The sequence below is a fragment of the Pseudochaenichthys georgianus genome, chromosome 11 (genome assembly GCF_902827115.2).
Source record: "Pseudochaenichthys georgianus chromosome 11, fPseGeo1.2, whole genome shotgun sequence".
NCBI lineage: Eukaryota > Metazoa > Chordata > Actinopteri > Perciformes > Channichthyidae > Pseudochaenichthys > Pseudochaenichthys georgianus.
In genome coordinates, this window is record NC_047513.1 from 20,954,257 (window position 1) to 20,975,290 (window position 21,034).

Here is a 21,034-nt window from a genome sequence, read left to right on the forward strand (position 1 = left end):
ATAACACTTAATGGGATTTCTAACAAAACTTCACAACAACAAAACAACTTGTCTCTGCTGCCATGTGTATAGCTCTTACGTGGCAGCAATCTATCAAAAGTGGTTCAATTGGTTGTAAGGGACCCTGTGTTTGTGTATTAAAGAAGCATTAATAATTCAGCCAGAAAAACAGGGTGATCAAAGAAAAACCTTGGCAACTGATACTAGGTCAGAAACATTTATAAGTGTATTCATCCCTTTAGTGCCACAGATATGTGGCTTCGCAGCCTCAGGGACTGGGAGGGGCACATTTGTGTACAGGGTTGTGTGTGTGTCCTTAGGTGGGGCAGGATGTCAAAGTGTCAGCTGTCTACATTTGGGAGGGACAAGACTAACCACTCCCATTGGACAGACAGATAAGCCTTATTTGGCTGTGGAGCTATACCACCCTCAGCTATGCATGCAGTTCAGCCTCTGTTATCATATACTGTCCTCCAATGACTACACTGGATCTTACCACACATTTGTCAACATATTGCCAAAGCTTGCTAATGTACTGGCTGTTAATCATCACATGGTTACAGTGCTAGGAATATCCATTTAGATCAGTTTGTTGTCAAACAAACCAGTACAAAACACGAAAAATAAACACTGTCAGAAAGATGGCATTTAAGAGTTTAGTAAATATGGCAAACTTTTACCAGGACTAAGATGAAACGTTTTCTATACAAATACTTTTAGTTTATGATGGTATAGTAAATAAATGTTGCTAGATAAACTATCCCATCACAGAGTTCTAGGAATTGACTTGAAGGGGATGGGTTACTGTCCAAACACAAGCAATTTAAAAATAGCTTCCACTAGGACTGGCAGACACGATAACATATCAGATCCTCAAAGTTAAACATGGCTTTCAGGAAGGTTAAATGTAACAACCAAAACACAAACACTACAGACATGTACTACAAAGTAGGTTCATGGTTACAACACAACTTTAGCAACAATGACAAACTGCAAAAGTTTGAAATCAAAGTTAAAACAGTCTCATCATCTATGATTGCAGGACACACATTTATAACGTTTATCTAGCCTCGTCAATCAGACCCTCATTAATCCCAGCAGAGTAAATCACATCATCTGCAGGTCATTCAAGGATTCAGCTGCCAGGAAATCAGCGGTATTGTCCGGCACAATGAAAGTGATGATCCTGATCTAATCACATGGTTAAGCAGGAGATTGACATTGAGGCCCAGACTGCGCGGCTGGCTGGGTGTTGGTGGTGCGAACAATCGGTTTGTCATAGTTTTCAGCTGGGTGGTGTGCGCTGGCTGTGGTGGGGTTGTGCATTGAAGAGGTGAAGTTCTGCTGATGTAGAGAGTGAGACACCGCCGCTGGATCGGAGGATGGGTGGGGATGGGTTGAAAGACCGGTGGGAGTTTGTGGAGCTGTTTTGGTGGAAGGTGGTGAACATGGAGGTGAATACTGTTGGTTTTGTTTAGAGGGTGTCTTTATATGGGATGAAAGCTTATCTTGGGCTGGGCGAGGGGCATCGAGCTGGTTTAAGTCAACACTGGTGCTAACTGGAGATGGAGATTCTGATGGATCCTGTGTTTCTGGTGTGCTAGATGAGCCAGAGTCTGGTTTCTGTTCACCAGGTGTGGCCTCTGGAAGTGTGTGCGCTTGTATCTGTGGAGATATGGTGTAAACGGTACTTGTCTTTTTTGATGGTTGCCGTGGTGTTTTGTCTTCAAGGCCTCCTCCCAATCTTATCTCTGTTTGTTTATCATCATGCCTGCTGAACTCTGTATGTGTGGCTTCTCCCCCGCTGCTGATGTGTCCTCTCGGTGTCATTGTTTCTGCTGCATTGGTCTGGGCTTGTCTCTGGACTTGTCTGGGCTTGTCTGGTTCTGCTCCAGCATCTGTTGTGTCTCTCTGAGTTTTGTCTATGAGCGCCCTCTGTCTGCAACCTGAAGCTATAGTCTTCACCCAGGGGTGCAGCAGGGTCTGCTCGGCTGTCAGCCTCACTGCGGGGTCTGGCTGAAGCAGAGCTCGGACAAGGCCTTTGGCTTCTGCACACAGATACACACACATGAGAATAAGAAACGGTTTGTTTATGTTTGTGTGTATATGCATTTGTAGCAGCACACTTTATGTGTCTGTACTTCTCACCTTCTGAGATGGGGTCCCAGTAGGGGGGCAGGAACTGGAGTTGTCCCTGTTTTATCAGCTGGAACAACTCTTCCTGGTCTCGATCCCGACTGCGAAATGGGGGAAATCCACACAGCAGGACGTAGAGGATAACACCCAGAGCCCAAACATCCACTGCAAACGCCATAAACCTGTGGGGTCAACCACATTTAGTTTGTAAAATACCCCTAAAATCAGATGAAAGTGTTCGGAAGAGCTTTAAAAAACAAGAAACCTTGTTTTTTCAGTGATGCATACAGATTTAAAGTAAAAATCAACTTAAGGAAGTGATTTAAAAAAGCTAACGGCACCAACCTGTCCTCACAGAGGATCTCTGGGGCTACATACGTGGGTGTGCCACATATGGTGAACACTGGTTCAGTCACAACCATGGCGAGACCAAAGTCTCCCAGCTTCAGCCTACAGATGCCAGAAGCCACACGCTCTATCTGAAACGGAACAAAAAAACAACAAACAGATTGAGACATGGAGGTGTTGACACTTTCTTTTTTAAATTCAATTCCTTCAGGATACGTGGTTGTTAGACACTTGGATTTTAGTTTTTTGCAAATTGTTGATAGTTTGTGTCCCCACTTTAACTCCAGATTAAGTTAGATACTATGAATTGTACTGGTATTACAACATCACAATGTGGAACAGTCTGATATGTGAACTGTTGCCTACAATAAAGATGGTTTTAGTGTTTTAAGTTTAAGTAATTTTCATGTTAATCCCATAGAAATGTATATGAAATTCTCAAATCCCACTAACACTCACCAGAAGGTTTTCTGGTTTGAGGTCTCGGTGGACGATGCTCTTGCAGTGGATGTAGTTCAGTGCTCCGCTCACGTCTGACACCATCAGTCCTGTTTCGGCCTCTGGAAATGTCCCCCTCTCACTGATGGCCTCAAACAGATCCCCCCCGCTCACCATCTCCATCAACAGGTACGAGTGAGTGTGCGTGTGGTGGTGCGCAAACAGCCGTACTATGCGAGGGTGACGGAGGCTACCCAGAAGGCTCAGCTCGTTCTGCATCATGTGCTCTCGACCAATCAGCTTAGAGCGTTCAACAATCTTCACAGCAAGGATTTGTCCATTGTCACGGCGGCGGCACTCTCGCACTACAGCGAAGTTACCATCTCCAACGGCAACGTCCAATTTCATAGCAACGCTCGATATCTGCCAGAGTGACATCACTTCCGTCTGATGAAAGGTCAAAGGTCGGCCTCCTCTGTATGTCCTTGTGTATTTCATCCTCATCTGGGAGTTGATTTGAGACTAATTGGGCAACGCTCTTCTCCTCTTCTCTGCTGATTGTGTGAGGAGGCGGAGGGCTGTTTGTGAACATTCAACTTTCCTAACTTCCTGATCTGCATAAGAACTTCCTTTTTGCTTCCTCAACACAGGAGGAAGTGGGACCCTCCCTGACAGGGGAGTGAGCCGCTCTGGACCCTGACGTTTAGCTCTTCTTGTTAAGCATTCTTTCACACAGAGTAGAAAAAAGGTTATCTCTTCTTCTCTAAGAGCTTGATCGGTGTTTAAAGGGACCAATGACAGACGTCAGCCGCTCCTCTGGCCTCGCACCTCACGTGCAGTCTCTGCAGGTGGTTTGGCAGGTGAGAAGGTTTTCTGCATGAATTCTTTTTTGTGACACTTCTGAACGTCTGGGTTGTAATTGTCGAGCTGGTGTGCATCTATATGCTGTGTACTTGTGTGTGTGTTATTGTGATTTTGACATGATGTTTATCTGTGTCCTGGTGTGCCTCTTGGTCAATGTGTGTTTCGCTGTCTGTCCCCTTCACTGTATCCACTGTCGGCTTTAGCAGCTTTATCTGGCGCTGGTCGAAGTCTTTTTCTCCCAGGCCCGTAGTGCGTCAGCCCGGTAATGAGATTGTTCTGGAAACAATTCCTCCAGAGCCTCCTGCACACCGCTTAGCTCTGGACGAACCTTCCCTAGGGCCAGAAAAGCCACTTCGCCTCGAAGAAATCACATATACCTTTCACCTATGAGAAAAAAATTAAGAAATTGTGTTTTTGTTAGAGTTTAATGTGACTAGAGGTAGAGATCGATGCTTTTCTTGAGGGGCACAATCACAAGCGGCATCATTTCTCTAAAAATGCCGGTCCAATATGACAGCAGAAGCCACTGAGCAATATGTCTGTGCCTTATGGCGCATTTCCACTGCAGCGGGTAGCCCCGTTTAAGCGTCCTTAATCGTCCTCAAGCGGCCAGGCCAGTTTTTGGTGGCCTTTCCATATAGCGTAGCACCGGCTAGCGGGTACTTTTTCACGGCCCCATAAAATCGTGGTTCCATCAGGCCACGGCTGAACTAGTGACGTCAACACTCTCGACTGCTGATTGGTCAGAGAATCGGCACAAAGATCGCGCGCGAGATCATCCCTAGCATCGCATATATATATATTAGGGATGCACGATAATTATCGGCCCCGATAATAGGAATTATGACGTCATCCCGATAAACCGATACCAGTATTAATAGCCCCCGATAATATACAATATATTTTTTGGGTGAAAAAAATACTGCGGTGTGGGGTGGATTAGGATGAGGGGGCGCTTGTTTTTCACTCGGCTCCTCCCGTTTTGCCAGTACTGTGGTATTAGTGGTTTAGGAAGAGGGGAGTTCTTCACAATCCAGCGCTCCCTAATACTTCGAACCTGAATCAGTCACCTGAAACATCGCCATCGCTACGATGGTGTGTTAAAAAGCATACGAACGACAATAATACAATACTGTGTGTGTGTGTGTGTGTGGTTGGAGCTATGTGCAACTCAAGGCATATGCTCGAACCGGAGCTGCCTGGACGCTGCAATCATGTTGCGCACTATCCGTGGCTGAGTGTGCTGGCTTTTCGTACAATGTCCCACTGTCTGCTACCTGCATAAAGTCAAGTGCTCGGCGCAGTTGTGGCGAAATGTCCGCTCCTCTGTTTTCATTTAAACAGCTTGCAGCATTTTTATACACAGCATTTTTGTAAACGGAGGAGCTACAAAAATGGCAACGTCAAAGAAAAGCACACCGTGGTCGACCGAGGGGAGGTGACGACGTTCCTACATCTCATTGGGGATAATAAAATCCAGCGGGAGCTCGACGGAACAACTCGAAATGTGAAGCCGATCGCCCCACCTATACTGCGTTGTGTAGTGCCGAGAGATATGGAGTCAGAGGCGGTGCATCGAAGGTGCAAAAGGGAACTTTAATTACAAGCTGCAAAAAAAAATATCCCCACGTCCGTGGAGGAAGCACCACAAGGGCCGAGGCCGAGGAGGTGTGGGGCCGCAGGTGAGGACCGGGCCATGGAACGGGCCACGAAAGGGGGCCGCAGGAGAGGGCAGGGGCCCTAACGAGGGCGAGGGGCACCCACACCGAGGGCGGGGCCGTCGTAAGGGGGCCGCACTAGGTGTTGCGGAGAACCCAGCAGGAAAGAGGGCAACCCGCCGCAGGCAGGACGCACAACGGCGGCGGGGCATGAAGTCCTCGGCAGGCGTCGAGGTATCCCCCGGAAGAGAGGAGCAGTCCCCCCGGGAGGAAGGAGCATAACCCGGCCGCAGGCAGACGTGCCGCGGCGGCGGGCATGAAAGTCCTCACAGGTGCTGAGGCATCACCGGGAAGCAGGAGAGGGCCAGACAGGGTCCCGGAGCGCGCCACCCATGGGCCCATGGCCGATGGAAGCATGGCGACGTCCGGAAACTGTCGAGGCGAGAGGGGGTCCAGGAGTGCGCCACCCAGGCGTCGATGAACGTGAGTGGCGTCTGGATATCCCCGGAAGGCAGGAGAGGCCAAACAGGCTCCGGAGCGCGCCACCCACGGGCCGATGGCAGCATGGGCGACGTCCAAAACCGTTGAGGCGAGACGGGGTCCAGGAGCGCACCACCCAAGCGTCGATGACACCGTGAGTGGCGTCTGGAACCGCCGTCGAGGTAGTGAAAAAAACGAGAGTGTCCACATGAGGTCAACCGGCTGGTCGAACCTCCTCTCCGGCACCGGAAAAAAAAATTGTCAACAGTCAGATGTTAACAAAAATATGTCGACAGCCGTTAACAGCTAGCCGTTAGCCGCTAGCTGGCAGCCATGGGCAGCTGCTAGCTGTCGTTAGCCCCTCGTGGTTAGCCGCTAGTCGTCGTCAGCTAGCGCAGCCTGGACGTGCAGCCGCACGCCCCGAAGAAACAAGCCCACGAGGGTAGCAATCGGGTTGCTGGTCGACCCAGCAGGTCGTGCATCGTCCTCCTGCTGGTTGGGAAAGCCGATGCGGGAACGGCGAGCAACGTCCCCAGCTCTTCTGCGGGGCGCGCACCGAGCCTCAGTCCGCGTGCCGGTGGCAGCCACGGACGATTCCAAAATCCCCGGCATTTCGAGAAAGAAACATGAGTTCCTTTTGCCGTGTTTTTTGCCCGGAAACTTCTCGAGACTTGTCAGGGTCACCAGTGTAGTGCCGAGAGATATGGAGTCAGAGGCGGTGCATCGAAGGTGCAAAAGGGAACTTTAATTACAAGCTGCAAAAGGACATGTTGTCGGGTCGGCAGCCCGGGTCGACAAGAGAGAGAGCCAAGAGGGCACACCTATTTATAGGTAACCCATAACATGTCCGTGTGGGAACAATAACCGCAACTGTAGTTCCAGGTTTGAATTATGTCCCAGTGGTTAAATAGGTAGTCACCACAGTTGCTACACTGTAATGGAAATGCGCCACGGCCTCGGATGGCCAGCGAGGCAGCCCGAGGCCTGAGCGAGGACGCTTAAACTAGGGATGGGAACGATTATTCGAAATTATTCAGGTATTCGAATAATTATTCATGGTTTTCGAATATGAGTTATGAATATTTTTATAAATTCTTTTTTTTTTGGGGAGTGATGCCTAAGTTGATTACATATTATCAAATTGGAATAATTCAATTCAATATGACAGTGCCATAGCTAAATATGTTAGTTGACGTCTAAAGGTGTGTTTTGCGCCGCTCACCGGTCCCTCACAGCGGGCAGAGCTGCAGGTGCTGATCTCTCTCTCTCTCTCGCGTCCGGTTATACTTCACTCACGTTTGTCCAAATCCATCAGATCTAGCTAGTTCTAGCCAGAGCCATTTAATAGAAGAGTTACGACATCTCCGTTCACTCCAATGGACCACTTTTTTACAGCAATGGCGGATCGTGGAGCCTCTCAATCGTTCCCCGGAAGTTAGCGCCAAGGCTGGCAGAGCTGTGGAGTTGCTGCATAATAGACCGTTCGTGACGGACTTTTAAAGGTAAGAAGAAGTTTAAAGATGTATATTGCGGATATTATCAGTACATCTGATTCAAATGAACATGTGTATTAAAGGATGTCAGTGGATTATCCCTAAATTAGTAGATTTAGGGAACGTTTACAGATAACAGATCAAGCTAGCATACCGAAGCAAGTTATCAACACACGCAGCCTTTTAATTGTAAATTCCGTTCTCTTAATGTCATTTCGTCCAACATGTTGAATTAGAGAAGAGGGGCTTCTAAACGGGATTGTATGCGGGGGTGGAGGGAGTTAAATATTAGATAAATATAACTTTGCTGCGTGTAAGAGTGAGTGTTTTTAGCAGAGCCATATTGTGTCCTTGTGATTCTGTTGATTATTACCTGTCTGTATAATGTTGCAGCTCAGCTGATTTTGGATTGATGGCAAAGGGAGAGGGACTTAAGTGAGAGTGAAAACACAAGGTACGTTTAATACTACTGTTTTATATAAGTAAACACGTTATCTCCCCAATGCAATAGGTGTGCTATATAGGTGTGTATAACCCTTTCTCCTGTCTGTTACTCCCTCTCTCAGCACAAGAACCAGAGGGGGGTTCAATGGAGCCTGAATACCTGCACTGAGACCCTCACCCTGCACCCTGAGTCTCAACTCTCAGTGTTTTTCAAGCCTTTCCCTGTTTTTTTGTATTAAACAAAACATTAAGCTTTCCCAATGGTGTGGTTTTCGTTTTGTGAAAAAGTGCAAATGCAGTGTTTGTATATAAATCACATATTTTGTTGCTGTTGGTCGTGAAATTGCTCCTGCTGACTTGAGCCAGCCATTTTTTCCTCCGCTCTGTGTCAGTGGGGAAGCCGTACATTCGTACTCCTTTCTCTGAGCGATTTGAGCATCCCCAGGCAGCACAGCAAACCATGGTGGCGACTAGGAGGCAGCACAGCAAACCAGGACAACACGGAGGAAAAGGCACCGGCAAACTGCATGATATGCTCTTCTATGTTTATTGAATTCCATGTATTTGCAATGGATGTTCCTAAAGCAACACATTTAACATCATCATATCCTGTCGGTCTCCTGTCCTTTCTGAAAGCCATAAAGACGACATTAGTCATTTAGATAACTTGTGTCCTCAATTACCAGGGGATTACTGAAACTACCATGAATTTAAGAAAATGGTAGAAATGAATCCAATCTGAATTTTAAAGCATTACTTTAGATCCCCTCCCTCTAAATGTATCAATAAACATTAGAAAGTGATCCTCCTGACTACCATACAAGTTTAAGAAGATAATATTGGTTTGAAAGAATTCAAAGCTATAAATAAACAGCAACAGGCTCTTTAACCAAGGCACTGTTAGTAACATGTAAACTAGTTGTTCACACTAATCCTAATATTATCACTTAATATTAGCAAATTCGATTTTATTTTTGAAAACATATTGATGTAAATACATACACATATCGATTTGTTGTATAAATATTGCAAATCAAAACCTTTATTCACTAATAATTACCAAAAATCGTAGTTCTATCTCCTGTTATCAATGCATTCACATTGCCCGCCATGAACTTCCGGGGAACGATCCCTCGTCTACATGAACCACGTGACGATAACCGTTTTTTGGACTTCCGGTGTCGTAACTCTTCTATTAAATAGCTCTGGTTCTAGCCAATGATATGGCTGCTGCCCCTCCCTTCACGCAGACTCAAACCGCATTTTATGCCCAAATGTGGCGCAAATGCCCTCCGCAGCCGTTGCGAGGTTCCGGCGCTAACAGTTCATGAGCGTGCTCCCCCGCCCCCCTGTCAGCACTCGCGACACAGCCTAAACAACAATAAGCGCTGCTTGGCAACCTCCGTTCCAGCTGAGAGGGTCTTCTCTACAGCTGGCCTGATTGTGAATCGCCTCAAAGCTGTAGGCCTATAGCTGTCAAACTGTGATCACCAGTTCAATACATTTGACAAATTCGACTTGGTTTCTACACTTATTTGAACATGTATGTATTTATTTCCAAAAATTATTGGAAAAAAATTGGGAAACCCAATTTACCCAATTTTTTTTTTTATAGGATATGTATACATACCGGTTAACCGTTTTTTGGGGGGTCGAATATTCGAATATACAATTGCTTTCAAATTCCCATCCCTAGCTTAAACGGGGCTACCCCGCTGCAGTGGAAATGTGCCATTAGTGTATATAGATCAAATGTATTGGAGTTTCTCTCCTTGCAAGTGGTGCTCCTATACAGAATAGAACAACCCAGCCTAGCCCAACGTGGAACCCCTGGGTAATTAGATGTTGAGAACTGTCTTTAAAGAGCTCTGTATAAAGTTAAATCTGTCTCGCACAATCGGAAGCTGCCAAGTGAATATCATGCTTGTTAAGTCAAGTCTGGATTACCAACTGCGAAAAGAGGGTCTTATTATTTAGCATTAATGTGCACATGTGTCACATAACTAGTACTGCACAGCCAAACTGAGGAGAAGGTTCAAACTGCAGAGCATGCAGGAAGAATGTTGAAATTATTATAAGCAGCCCTTCTGTGTATTACGGTCTGGTTGAGCTTCACCTCTCGTGCGTGGGTCGTGTAAAGGCGTGTGACTCTGGCTCTGTGCCAACGGGGAAACCCCAATGCCTCAGAGATATCCAATAGCAGTTGCTCGAAGGACACCACACCTCTGCGGTTCAACAGGACTGTTACCTTGAAAACAGAGACAAAAATCATGTTTAAATTATGAAATCCTTACCCATGTAAATGACTCTGTGTTTGAAATTAAATGAGAACATATGAGTTGCCAGGTTGTGAAAATTCCCTCTGCATGCATTTGGGTATTTTTTGTTGATCAGGAAACCCCCACAGATTGACCACAATGCTGCAAAGCAACACCACTATTATACTGTTTTTCATCTCTATATTATAGGTCTCAGATATATACAAAACATGTCTCTGAAGTGTTTGGCTCAAAATACCAAACAGATCATTGCAGCATCCCTTAAACCCCTCTGTTTCAGCCCGGTTTCAAAAGTGCTGATTCTCTGTCGGTTACTTTAGATGAAAATAAGGAGCCCCTCCCCACGCCCCTCTGAGAGATATTTGGTTAAATATAACACAAAGGTGCTCTAGGAGGAGATTCAGGCGATAAGGTGGGGGGGGGGGGGGGGGTTACCTTGGTTGGTGATTGGCTAATGGTTACACAAGCCAAAAAAATCGTTATGACATCACAAAGTGGCCAAAATCTGATCAGCTCATTTTTAGACAGGCGTTTATATAAATGGATCAGGACAAAAAGAAAGCAAATATTTTGTCCTGAAACTTTCAGAATCTCTTTACACAGAGGGGACACATGTTTATGTATAAAAGACATGAAAAAGTGGATTTTGCATGATAGGTGACCTTTAATGTTAATAACGTCAGGCTTGGTGGCTTATTAATAAGTGTAAAACCCATTCAGAATGATCATGTTCCAAACATTTATTACTATTACCAAATTGAAATGATAACCACCCAACCTTTCAAGCCAAACACCTTAAATGTTCTATGTTACATTAGTCTATCAAATAACCATTAATTAGACTATTAGTTATAATCTATAAACCTTGAATATAATATTTTAATTCCCTTTTTCAAATAGCTAAATCTCACCTTGCGCAGAGTACTTTGACCACAGGGCCGTATGACGGTGACCAGATGGGGCCTCTCTGCGCTCTCTTCTGCATGGCGGGTGTGGAAGAGAGGGAGGGGAGGAGGAGGGGGGAAGTGGGACCTGTGAACATGTGCCGCAGGGTGGGGCTGAATGGGCCAAGGTTGGGGTGCCCCACCAGCACGCTTCAACAAGGGGACAGGAGGAACTGAACACGGGTAGAAATGGAGGATAAGGGTGACAGCACAAAGACAGAAAGCAAGAGTGGGATTATTGAAAGTGCGCTCAATGGCACTGATGTCATCATATTGTTTCTTCAAGACTTTTATACAAAGGAAAACTCATAAGTAACACAACACCAGTCCGTCATCGTGTTAGTGTGTGTGTGGGAAAACAAATCCGGCTGATCAGATTTTAGTGTTTTCCATCACACGGAGTGCATGGCCATTTGAGATTCTTCAAACACCTGGCTGAATTATTTAGGTTTCCTTAAGTCATGCACACCCACACACACAACTACACAAAAGCTTGCCTGACCTGGTTAGGGCTCAGCTGAATATGCATCATTGATGAAGCATTAGAGACACACACAGCATCTTTGACGTTTCACTTTCTGGCACCGAGGGAGGCGGAGAGATGCTATCTGTCCAGCCAGTGGGGGTTTGTTTTTTGTTTTTGTTTTGAGATGCAGAACAACAGACAGAAACACAAGACCCGTATACTTCTATAATTGACCAGTGACCCCACATTTAACTAGACACCATTGCCCCCCTGAGTGTGAGGGCACAAACAATCACACAAAGTCTTGACAATTAAAGTTTGGACACAAAGAAAAAACGTCCATATCCTAAACTATATTATTACAGCAGGACACTTCAATAGTAAGTAAAAGTAAAATCACATGTCTCAAATCATAATAGTTTACATTTTACCTCACAGCTAAATTAAATGGCGTGCAATGTGGGTCACAGCCTTTTACTCTTTTAAAATATAGTGTGGTCATAGTAGCCAATTTCACAGATGGTTATAGATAATTTCCTTCTTTCAAGTTTAAATACTTTGAAGATTCATATTTGTAACTCAAGTTGACAAATTAATAAGTCACTTTATATTTCTTATGTAAAATGTCAATATTACACAGACCAACATTACAAACGGTAAGGAAACCCAGAATAACAATTCAACAAAAAATGCATATGATCATATTGATATTATATAATTAATTACAGGCTTAAAATGGTAAATGTAATATGCTCTAATTTCCTGAACATACTTGAACATATCTCTTCAAACATTCTAAAGTATTGATGTATTGAAAATACATTACATTGGTATTATTAATGTTATTATTTAATAAGTAGCCTATGACCATCCCTCACATAAATAATAACTTATTCGACAAATATCTTAATTTAGTTATTATTTGTATGATTCAAATACTTGTGTAATACAATGCTATCCCTCAGACTCCTTAGAAGATTTTAAATATTTTAACCAAGTAATTTCAATCCGGCTATCGACTCACCTGCCATTCTCCATTTAGTGTTTCGCGCTGCTTCGCATCCATAGCGAGCTCTCTGTGAGGGCATCATGACTCTCAAAAACAAAATATCTAACTGAATCTAGTTTATTTTTCATTCGTTTTTATTCCTCCATAAATCCCCGGCTGTTTAAAGTAACGGTTCACTCTGTGAGATTAACAGACATGGTGTATAGCTACTGTGGTTACCATGGATATTCGTCAAGTTGAACGGCTGGCCGCTGGAGAAGAGAAAATAGCGGAAGTGGGGCGATTTCGCCGTCAAAATAATATATTTTGAAGTTAATATTGTGATGTCGTGGGCCTATCTACAGAGCAGCATACTTTTAAATAAACATGTGGTTGTCATTTATATACAAATCTAAGTAAAGCGACAATTTTTCTTATCAATGTAGGCTACGTTATGCTTGTAGATGGTTGGATCATCAACGACGTTTTATTTTGAAAGTTCTGACCGGAACTGTACCGTTTTGTGCTTTTGTTCATATTATATTATTTATTATGGCAACTAACCACCTGCAAATGAATACATCACTGTCAAAGGTTTTGTAAAATAAAAAAAGGAATTGAACTGCATGTTTTAACTCCAGGCCTGTAAGTGATGTGAGGCTATGTAACTATCTGGGTTGTTTTAGTCATCCGGCCATGGCATTGACGGTCATGGTTGTAAAACCTATTGTCTCAGCACCTTTATCTCCCTGATTTGTTGAGTTATAGCTGTTTAATTTGTATAATGGTTCCAACATAATCATTTTTACAGCAAAAAATAATTAATCGATGTCAAATACTAGGAGTTCCACTATTACAACATGCCCAATTATACCAGGGAAAGGTGCAACAGTAGCCTAAAATAAAATGATTAAAAGGCAGTTTTGCCAGGTGGTTCACAAAGATCAATCAATTGACATCATTACCTAATTTCTTTGATTATATCTTTAAACCTAAACGGTAACATTTAAGAAAAAGCTTTTAAATATAATAACGAATCTGGAAGAGCCACCTGTTGCACTGGTTCATCACCTGAAATTCGGGACCCTCACAAGGGGTTGTGAATGAATTTGAGGCCTTGATGTGATAGATATCAGAAAAAGAGAAAAAACAAGTTTCTATTGCATAACATTTCTTGGAATCTTTTTTCTTGCTAAATACGGAATCATCCTTTTTCTTATTTCAATCAGGAAAAATCATTTGTTTGTTTATTAACTGAATGGGTCAGACATATGCATGAGGGGTGCACGTTAGCATGGTCCCTAGCACAAAAGCTTAGTAATACTGGCCTTAGGGATTAAAGGCATATGCTAACCATGGCCATCCGTCTTTCTCTGCCTTCATTTAATGTCTGCTCTACGTTCCCTATAGAAGTAAGAATGCGTCTAATTACTTAGAAAAAAAGGCTTACAGAAACCCACAATTTAGCCTATAGTATAGTGTGCACTTTTAGAAAGTAAACTCTTGCTCAGATGTACAACCTGCAAATTCATGGACTTCCGTTATATTTTCCTAATAGTAGCATCTGCCATGTGAAAACCTGTCTGTGTTAACTGGAGAGTTAGTGAGGGATACAAAAAAACACATGTCATACAAAACCTTTTTGGGAATGACTGGAAAGACGTTATGGTGTAAAATCACAATGACAGAGAGGGGGGGGGGGAGTTACCATAGTTTCACTGAAGGAATCCAATACTCAGCCTCGCACACCTACACAAACACAGTCACACTCAGTGTCCGGTTGATCTTTTAATACGCTGCCCCCCATGGCTCTGTCTCCAAGGATACTGTTACTGTTGAATCTGTCAGCAACAAATCCTCTTCCGGCTTTGCATCCTGGACTCACCGAGAACCAGAGATGGGGTCGTTACTAAAAAAATGTAATATATTACACTACTTCGTTACTCTCTACATAAAGTAACTCGTTACTTTACTCGTTACTTTACTCGCCGAGCATGTACCTTACCAGCAGGCGGCGTTAATGTGTATTTGTCATTCAAAACAGGCAACAACCGGAAGACAGAGAAGAAGAACAGTGATATAAACAAACAACAAATAGCGTGTGCGGTAGCTTCACCTTAGCATGTGTTCTTTGCAGGTGTTTGTTGAGGTTTGACGTGGTGTTTACAGCAGTGGATAACAGCTTCTGGCCTGGACACAGTTTGCACCTCACCGTCACATTCCTGTCTATTCTTCGGACGAACTCAAAATAATGGGCATAGCTCCACCCCTCGAAAGTTATCGCTGACTCAGCCATGTTTATGCAGCACTGCACGTGGAGATGTGGATTTGCAAATCGCGCAGATTACGTACATATAAACCTGCGGCGGAAACCCCTCTTGTCTGTCAGTGTGATTATGACTGATTTTAGTAAGTAACGAAGTAACGCGTGTCGGAGCAATGTTAGTAACTGTAGTGTGATTACTGAATTATAAAAGTAGCGCGTTACTCCGTTACCGACAAAAGTAATATAACGCGTTACACTCAACTCTACCGAGAACCAACAGTGGGTCTGAACAATAAAAGTGCCAAATAGTGATCCAAAACCATCCATTTATTTTCCCCATATTATTATAGGTACGATACGATACGATAATACTTTGTCAGATCAAGTCTGAAATTTGACTTGCGTCACAGCAGCTCCATGTCCAACATCAACAGACAAGTATCCAGACACAATACATGAAACACAAACAAACATTTAACATAACAACACAATCGGTGAGAGAAAACATGCTCAAAGAGCCTTCAGCGTGCATTTGATCTGGGATTTAGCTCTGTGTTTACTGTGAGGATTGACCAGGCCGGACTGGCCATCGGGAGGACCGGGAGGTTTCCCGATGGCCTGGCCTGTTAAGTGGCCTGCTGGCCTGAGGATTCTTTCTTTTATGCATGTGTAGTGAACGCAACGCTGCGCAAATGTGGGTGGAAATGTGGGTCTAGGACTCTGCCTCACAGAGGGTGACTGGCTGTCTACATGATGTAGCCCGCCGACATGGCCACTTTCATACAGATCATACACTAAACGCCCTCGATTGTTCTCTGTTGCGGCTTTCACACCAGCGCTTTTCAGTTTCTAGCTCCGAGCGGGAGCTTTTCTGGTTCAGCTCCCGCTCTGTGCACACCGCCCACTGGCGCCCCAGAGCTGCCCTTGCTGCGTCATGACGTCACCGTTTACATCGCTGATTTGCCCCCCAACGGCAGCTCACAACAACTGCGTCGGGTCGATGATCGTGTTGCTTTTAATCACACGAAGCCAGAATAAATTGAATAACGACTTCTCCAACCTTATACTTTTCTCCAGAGTGCCGTGGTTCATTGTTTATTAATGTGTTTCTGCAGCATTTACCGACCGCTGCAGTGCTGCTCTTCCACGGGAGTTTATTCTCCCGTAGCTCCCGGTTAGCTCACACTGCAGCGGCCGCTCTAAAGTATTCACTGTCCGACTCACACAAGCAGCTGATGCATATCCCCAGTTCCCCTTAGCCTAAGTGAATGTGTGTCAGTCTGAATTGACACTGTTTGGTATCACAACGCTGTTATGAAAGTTTCTCTGGTATAAAACGGGTGATGTTAGCATAGCAACCGAAGCTAAACTGACTACTTGCATCCGATAGCTGCAATAATACAAAACAACACGTCTGCCTCTCTCCACAATGATCGATAACAGCGAACGGATGGTCAAAGTAAGGCACAAATAAACAGAATCACACGAAGCCTGGTTAGTGTTGCCTGACTTTATAAAGTGTGTTTATAGGCACTACTGCTTGTAGGCAGGCATAACAGTCGACCCATGGGAGGTGGGTTTAGTTTCCTGCACGCCTCGAAGAGAGACGTAAGCGACGTCACCTCTTAGCTCCAAAGCTCTTGCCTCTGGACCGACAATTTTTTGGAGCTGGAAATGAAGCGGATTCCGGAGCTAAGAGCCGGCGCAGCTCCGGTGTGAACTGGAAAACCCGGCGCTTTTCAGGCTCTAGCTCCGAGCCGGAGCTGAAAAGGCGCTGGTGTGAAAGGGGCATGTGTCATTCAAGCTCGGGAGGGTGTGTGTATGTGTGGCGCGAGAGAGCGCGCGCACCCGTTACTATATTGTTGCTGTTAGCATCTGGTGCTAGCTAGCTGCGCTAACCGATATAAGGAGCTGTTTCAACAACAAGGTGGAGGAGAGTCCTCTCCAGTCAGACTGAGAGACTGATAACTCCAGCTCAGTGGTGGTGAGGTAAAGGACTCTTGAGTGTTTAGATATTTAACTGTGTCTAAGTTATCTCTGTGGGTCTCAAACGGTTTGGTCTCCATTTATGTAAACACATATTTCCATTTGAGGAGGGAGTGAGATTAGTTAAATATGCATGAATAATAAAAAAAAAAAACGTTAACTAGGTGAAAAAAGGTAAGATAAACGTTTAAAACTTGTTGAGAGCTAAGACTAGTCTTTGCTTCTGCCTCAAAGAGGAGCAGGGGGGAGAGGAGGGAGACAGGAGAGGCTGATTCAGGAGCACAGACACACTCACAACTATAAATGAACCAAAAACAAATAAATAAACAAGTTCAAATGTTTTTAAATATTGGATATGGTATGTTATTGGTTATGGCCATATTATTATGATTTTATGATTATTGAAATGTATACAGTTCTGTTTCATATGGGTGTTTCCATAGATCTAGTCTCTTTATTTCCCCCTCAAAGTGCACCAGATTGATGCATTTAACTCACACATTTAACACAAATCTTACCGGGGGAGCATGCCCCCGGACCCCCCTAGAGGATTTGAGGTCCACCCCCACTTAAAATATGTGCACATGGATAGGTTCCTAAATAGATTTTCAATTTTTTTTTAAATAGTGACCCATGCCATGTCCATATGTTTATTTTTGGGTAGTAGATTTAAACTATAGGGCTATCACTATGGGCAGCAACGCTGTAAATATTGACAAATAAATCCAGCAAAATGGCACAACAAAAAACTGGTAGGCCTGGCTGGGTGTATAACTCCCGGACTGATTTATTGTCCCAGTCTGGTCCTGAATTGACTGATGCACAAAGGAGTGTAATCTAATCTCCGATTAGATGGTAGCAGTTCATATTCACTGTTCAGAACATGGTTTGGGTCAGAGATGATGTTGTTGGACAGCCTGCCTCACTAGGTTGTTATGATAGGCTGAGTCATAGAGTCTCTGACAGGGTTGACCAACAATCTTTGAGCAGATTTTTAACAGGTGGAGCAGTTTTGATTTTAAAGCTGCTGACAAACATTTGTACCAGGTAGTATTGCAGTTCTGTCTTCTGTTTCAAAAACATATCTGATTAATTATATGAAAGCAATTAGTTGTTGTATTATATTAAACGTCATAGGTTTTTGAAATGTCAGGTTTTTAACATGTAGAAATAAGATTAATTGTATGCTTACCTTTTTAGTACGGATGTTCATAGACAAAGTGTAGTTTAAACATATATTAACAGGTTTTTTCAATGTTCTCTTAGTCTGAAAGAATATATGCTAAGGAAACAAAATAGCTTAAACTATGACCAGTAGGCCTATGTGTCCATGAGATGACATGCAACTTGTCTGCAGCTGGATTTAAACAGGAAATTGTGATTATATAGCCAGGATCTTAACCCCAGAGGCCACCGACCAGAGGAACACGTGTTTTCATAATTTCAAGATTCTGGTGAAAACAAGGAGTTCTCCGGGTGGATTACTATAAAATTGATTATTACTTATTTATTTTATGAAGAGATTGATGGTCATCTCGTTATTCCACAGGACTAATAGTCTCATAATAGCACACATTTCGTTTTTGGCTCATAATCTTGACCCAATTATATTTGAGTTCACATTTTATGAGTGGTGGTTGGTCAAACCACCACTCATAAAAACAAGGGAAACACACTAATGATGCACCACTAGTATGTGTCCAGCAGAGGGAGGAGTGTGTCTGCGGTGTGTCCCAGCAGCCACAGCAGCTGCCCACAGGCATGTGTAGTGTTTCCCTGAAGAACTACTCAGCTAGATAAACAAGAGACAATTCATCTTGTAATTACATCAAGATGATGTTTTAGGATACAAATGTAGAATCCTATCGTGGCATGCAGTGGTATTATTCAGGTTTGATTCTCACAACTTTCTTTCCACCAAATGAATTCCAAGAAACAGGGTAATCTGAAATAATGAATACATGTTGCATCCTTGAAAAACTAACTGACTGTTTCTTCCTCTTTTTTAGGTTGCGGCTGGCTCACCAGAGGATTCACAGAACAACTCAAGGAATGGGTACACACGCATGCGCGCGCACACACACACACGCACACACAATTGCATTTCAATGTATGCCAAAAGCCCCTAATGAGGCACCCGGGTTGCCAGGTTGTAAAACTAATTCCCCCTTTTTTTTCCATTTAGTGATATTTACTAAGGGGTTGACTTATCATATTGGTCAGATAGCTTATCCATAATAATAAATCATCATTCATTTTGTATTTATTTTTTATAGTAGTTTAGTTAGTCAGTAGTAGTTTAGTTACTCAGTGAGATGCGCAGGGCTCGACATTTTAAATGGCCCGCTGGCCCGGAAGCACTATTTAGACACCCCGGGCCGCGTCTACACCTGCGAAATCTGAATCTGCGGCACACCCGCGAAATCTGAATCTGTACATCTGTGTGTATACCATGGTGTATACATGAATAAATACATGTGTGAGTACATATAAGTGTGTGTTTATGTTTATAAATGAATAAGTGTGTATATATATATAAACAGTATCATTAAATAATGCTGTGTGTGTATAAATGAGTGAATACATATGTGTATATTTATGAATAAATACATGTGTGAGTACATATAAGTGTGTGTGGATATGAATATATGTATACATAAAATAGTATCATTAAATAAATATATATATAAAATAGTATCATTAAATAATGCTGTCAGATAAATGAAGTACACAGTAATAGTCAAGGTTATATTCAATATTCTGCACTTACACCAGCTGATAAGATATTTAAAACGTCTTTTGTTTGTCCTGAAAACGACATTTGAGAATACACACAGGCTATTTATAGATGATAAAACACCAGTCATGCCCCTTTCACACCAGCGCCTTTTCAGCTCCGGCTCGGAGCTAGAGCCTGAAAAGCGCCGGGTTTTCCAGTTCACACCGGAGCTGCGCCGGCTCTTAGCTCCGGAATCCGCTTCATTTCCAGCTCCAAAAAATTGTCGGTCCAGAGGCAAGAGCTTTGGAGCTAAGAGGTGACGTCGCTTACGTCGAGGCGTGCAGGAAACTAAACCCACCTCCCATGGGTCGACTGTTATGCCTGCCTACAAGCAGTAGTGCTTATAAACACACTTTATAAAGTCAGGCAACACTAACCAGGCTTCGTGTGGTTCTGTTTATTTGTGCCTTACTTTGACCATCTGTTCACTGTTATCGATCATTGTGGAGAGAGGCAGACGTGTTGTTTTGTATTATTGCAGCTATCGGATGCAAGTAGTCAGTTTAGCTTCGGTTGCTATGCTAACATCACCCGTTTTATACCAGAGACACTTTCATAACAGCGTTGTGATACCAAACAGTGTCAATTCAGACTGACACACATTCACTTAGGCTAAGGGAACTGGGGATATGCATCAGCTGCTTGTGTGAGTCGGACAGTGAATACTTTAGAGCGGCCGCTGCAGTGTGAGCTAACGGGAGAATACACTCCCGTGGAAGAGCAGCCAGCACTGCAGCGGGCGGTACATGCTGCAGAAACACATTAATAAACAATGAACCACGGCACTCTGGAGAAAAGTATAAGGTTGGATAAGTCGTTATTCAATTTATTCTGGCTTCGTGTGATTAAAAGCAACACGATCATCGACCCGACGCTGTTGTTGTTGATGTTGTGAGCTTCCGTTGGGGAGCAAATCAGCGATGTAAACGGTGACGTCATGACGCAGCAAGGGCAGCTCTGGGGCGCCAGTGGGCGGTGTGCACAGAGCGGGAGCTGAAAAGGGAAACCGGAGCTGAATCAGAAAAGCTCCCGCTCGGAGCTAGAAAGGGAAAAGCGCTGGTGTGAAAGCCGCATAATACAATCTCAGGACTCTTCGATATGGCTTTGATTCCATGATTGTTTACTTTCAGTCAACAAATCCTTTGGAAAGACAAAAAACAACTATTCAATATCCTGCTCATCCTGCTTTACCGCGACCACTATAACTGCCGAAGAAGAAGTCTATGACGCTATCGCGTAGAGCTACGTTCTTGCGTAATACGGAAGTGGGCGTGGTTAAATCTAAACTGGGTTGGAATAACGATAGACGCCCTCGGGCCAGCATTGGTTGAGGTGCGGGCCTGTGGTTGGGTGAGCAGACGGGGGAGGGCGGGAAGTTGTGACGTAGACACTGTTTTATATATATGGGTATGTGTAGGAGTGAGTGTGAGGTTGAACCTTTTATATATACAGTCTATGGGTTGAA

The 21,034-nt window shown here is 43.8% G+C and overlaps 1 protein-coding gene across 1 annotated transcript; it reads right to left on the bottom strand.

Moving 5' to 3' along the window:
- Nucleotides 1-231: 231 nt before the first annotated feature.
- dclk3 (doublecortin-like kinase 3) lies at nt 232-12,648 on the bottom strand. The gene is given in 14 exon segments (XM_034094931.2): nt 232-2,048; nt 2,149-2,318; nt 2,482-2,615; nt 2,944-3,315; nt 3,317-3,511; nt 3,514-3,690; nt 3,692-3,736; nt 3,738-3,797; nt 3,799-4,020; nt 4,022-4,146; nt 4,149-4,170; nt 9,978-10,109; nt 11,052-11,257; nt 12,575-12,648. Coding segments are annotated over 14 exon segments (2,772 nt in total). The 5' UTR covers nt 12,642-12,648; the 3' UTR covers nt 232-1,203.
- Between the last annotated feature and the right edge of the window lie 8,386 nt (nt 12,649-21,034).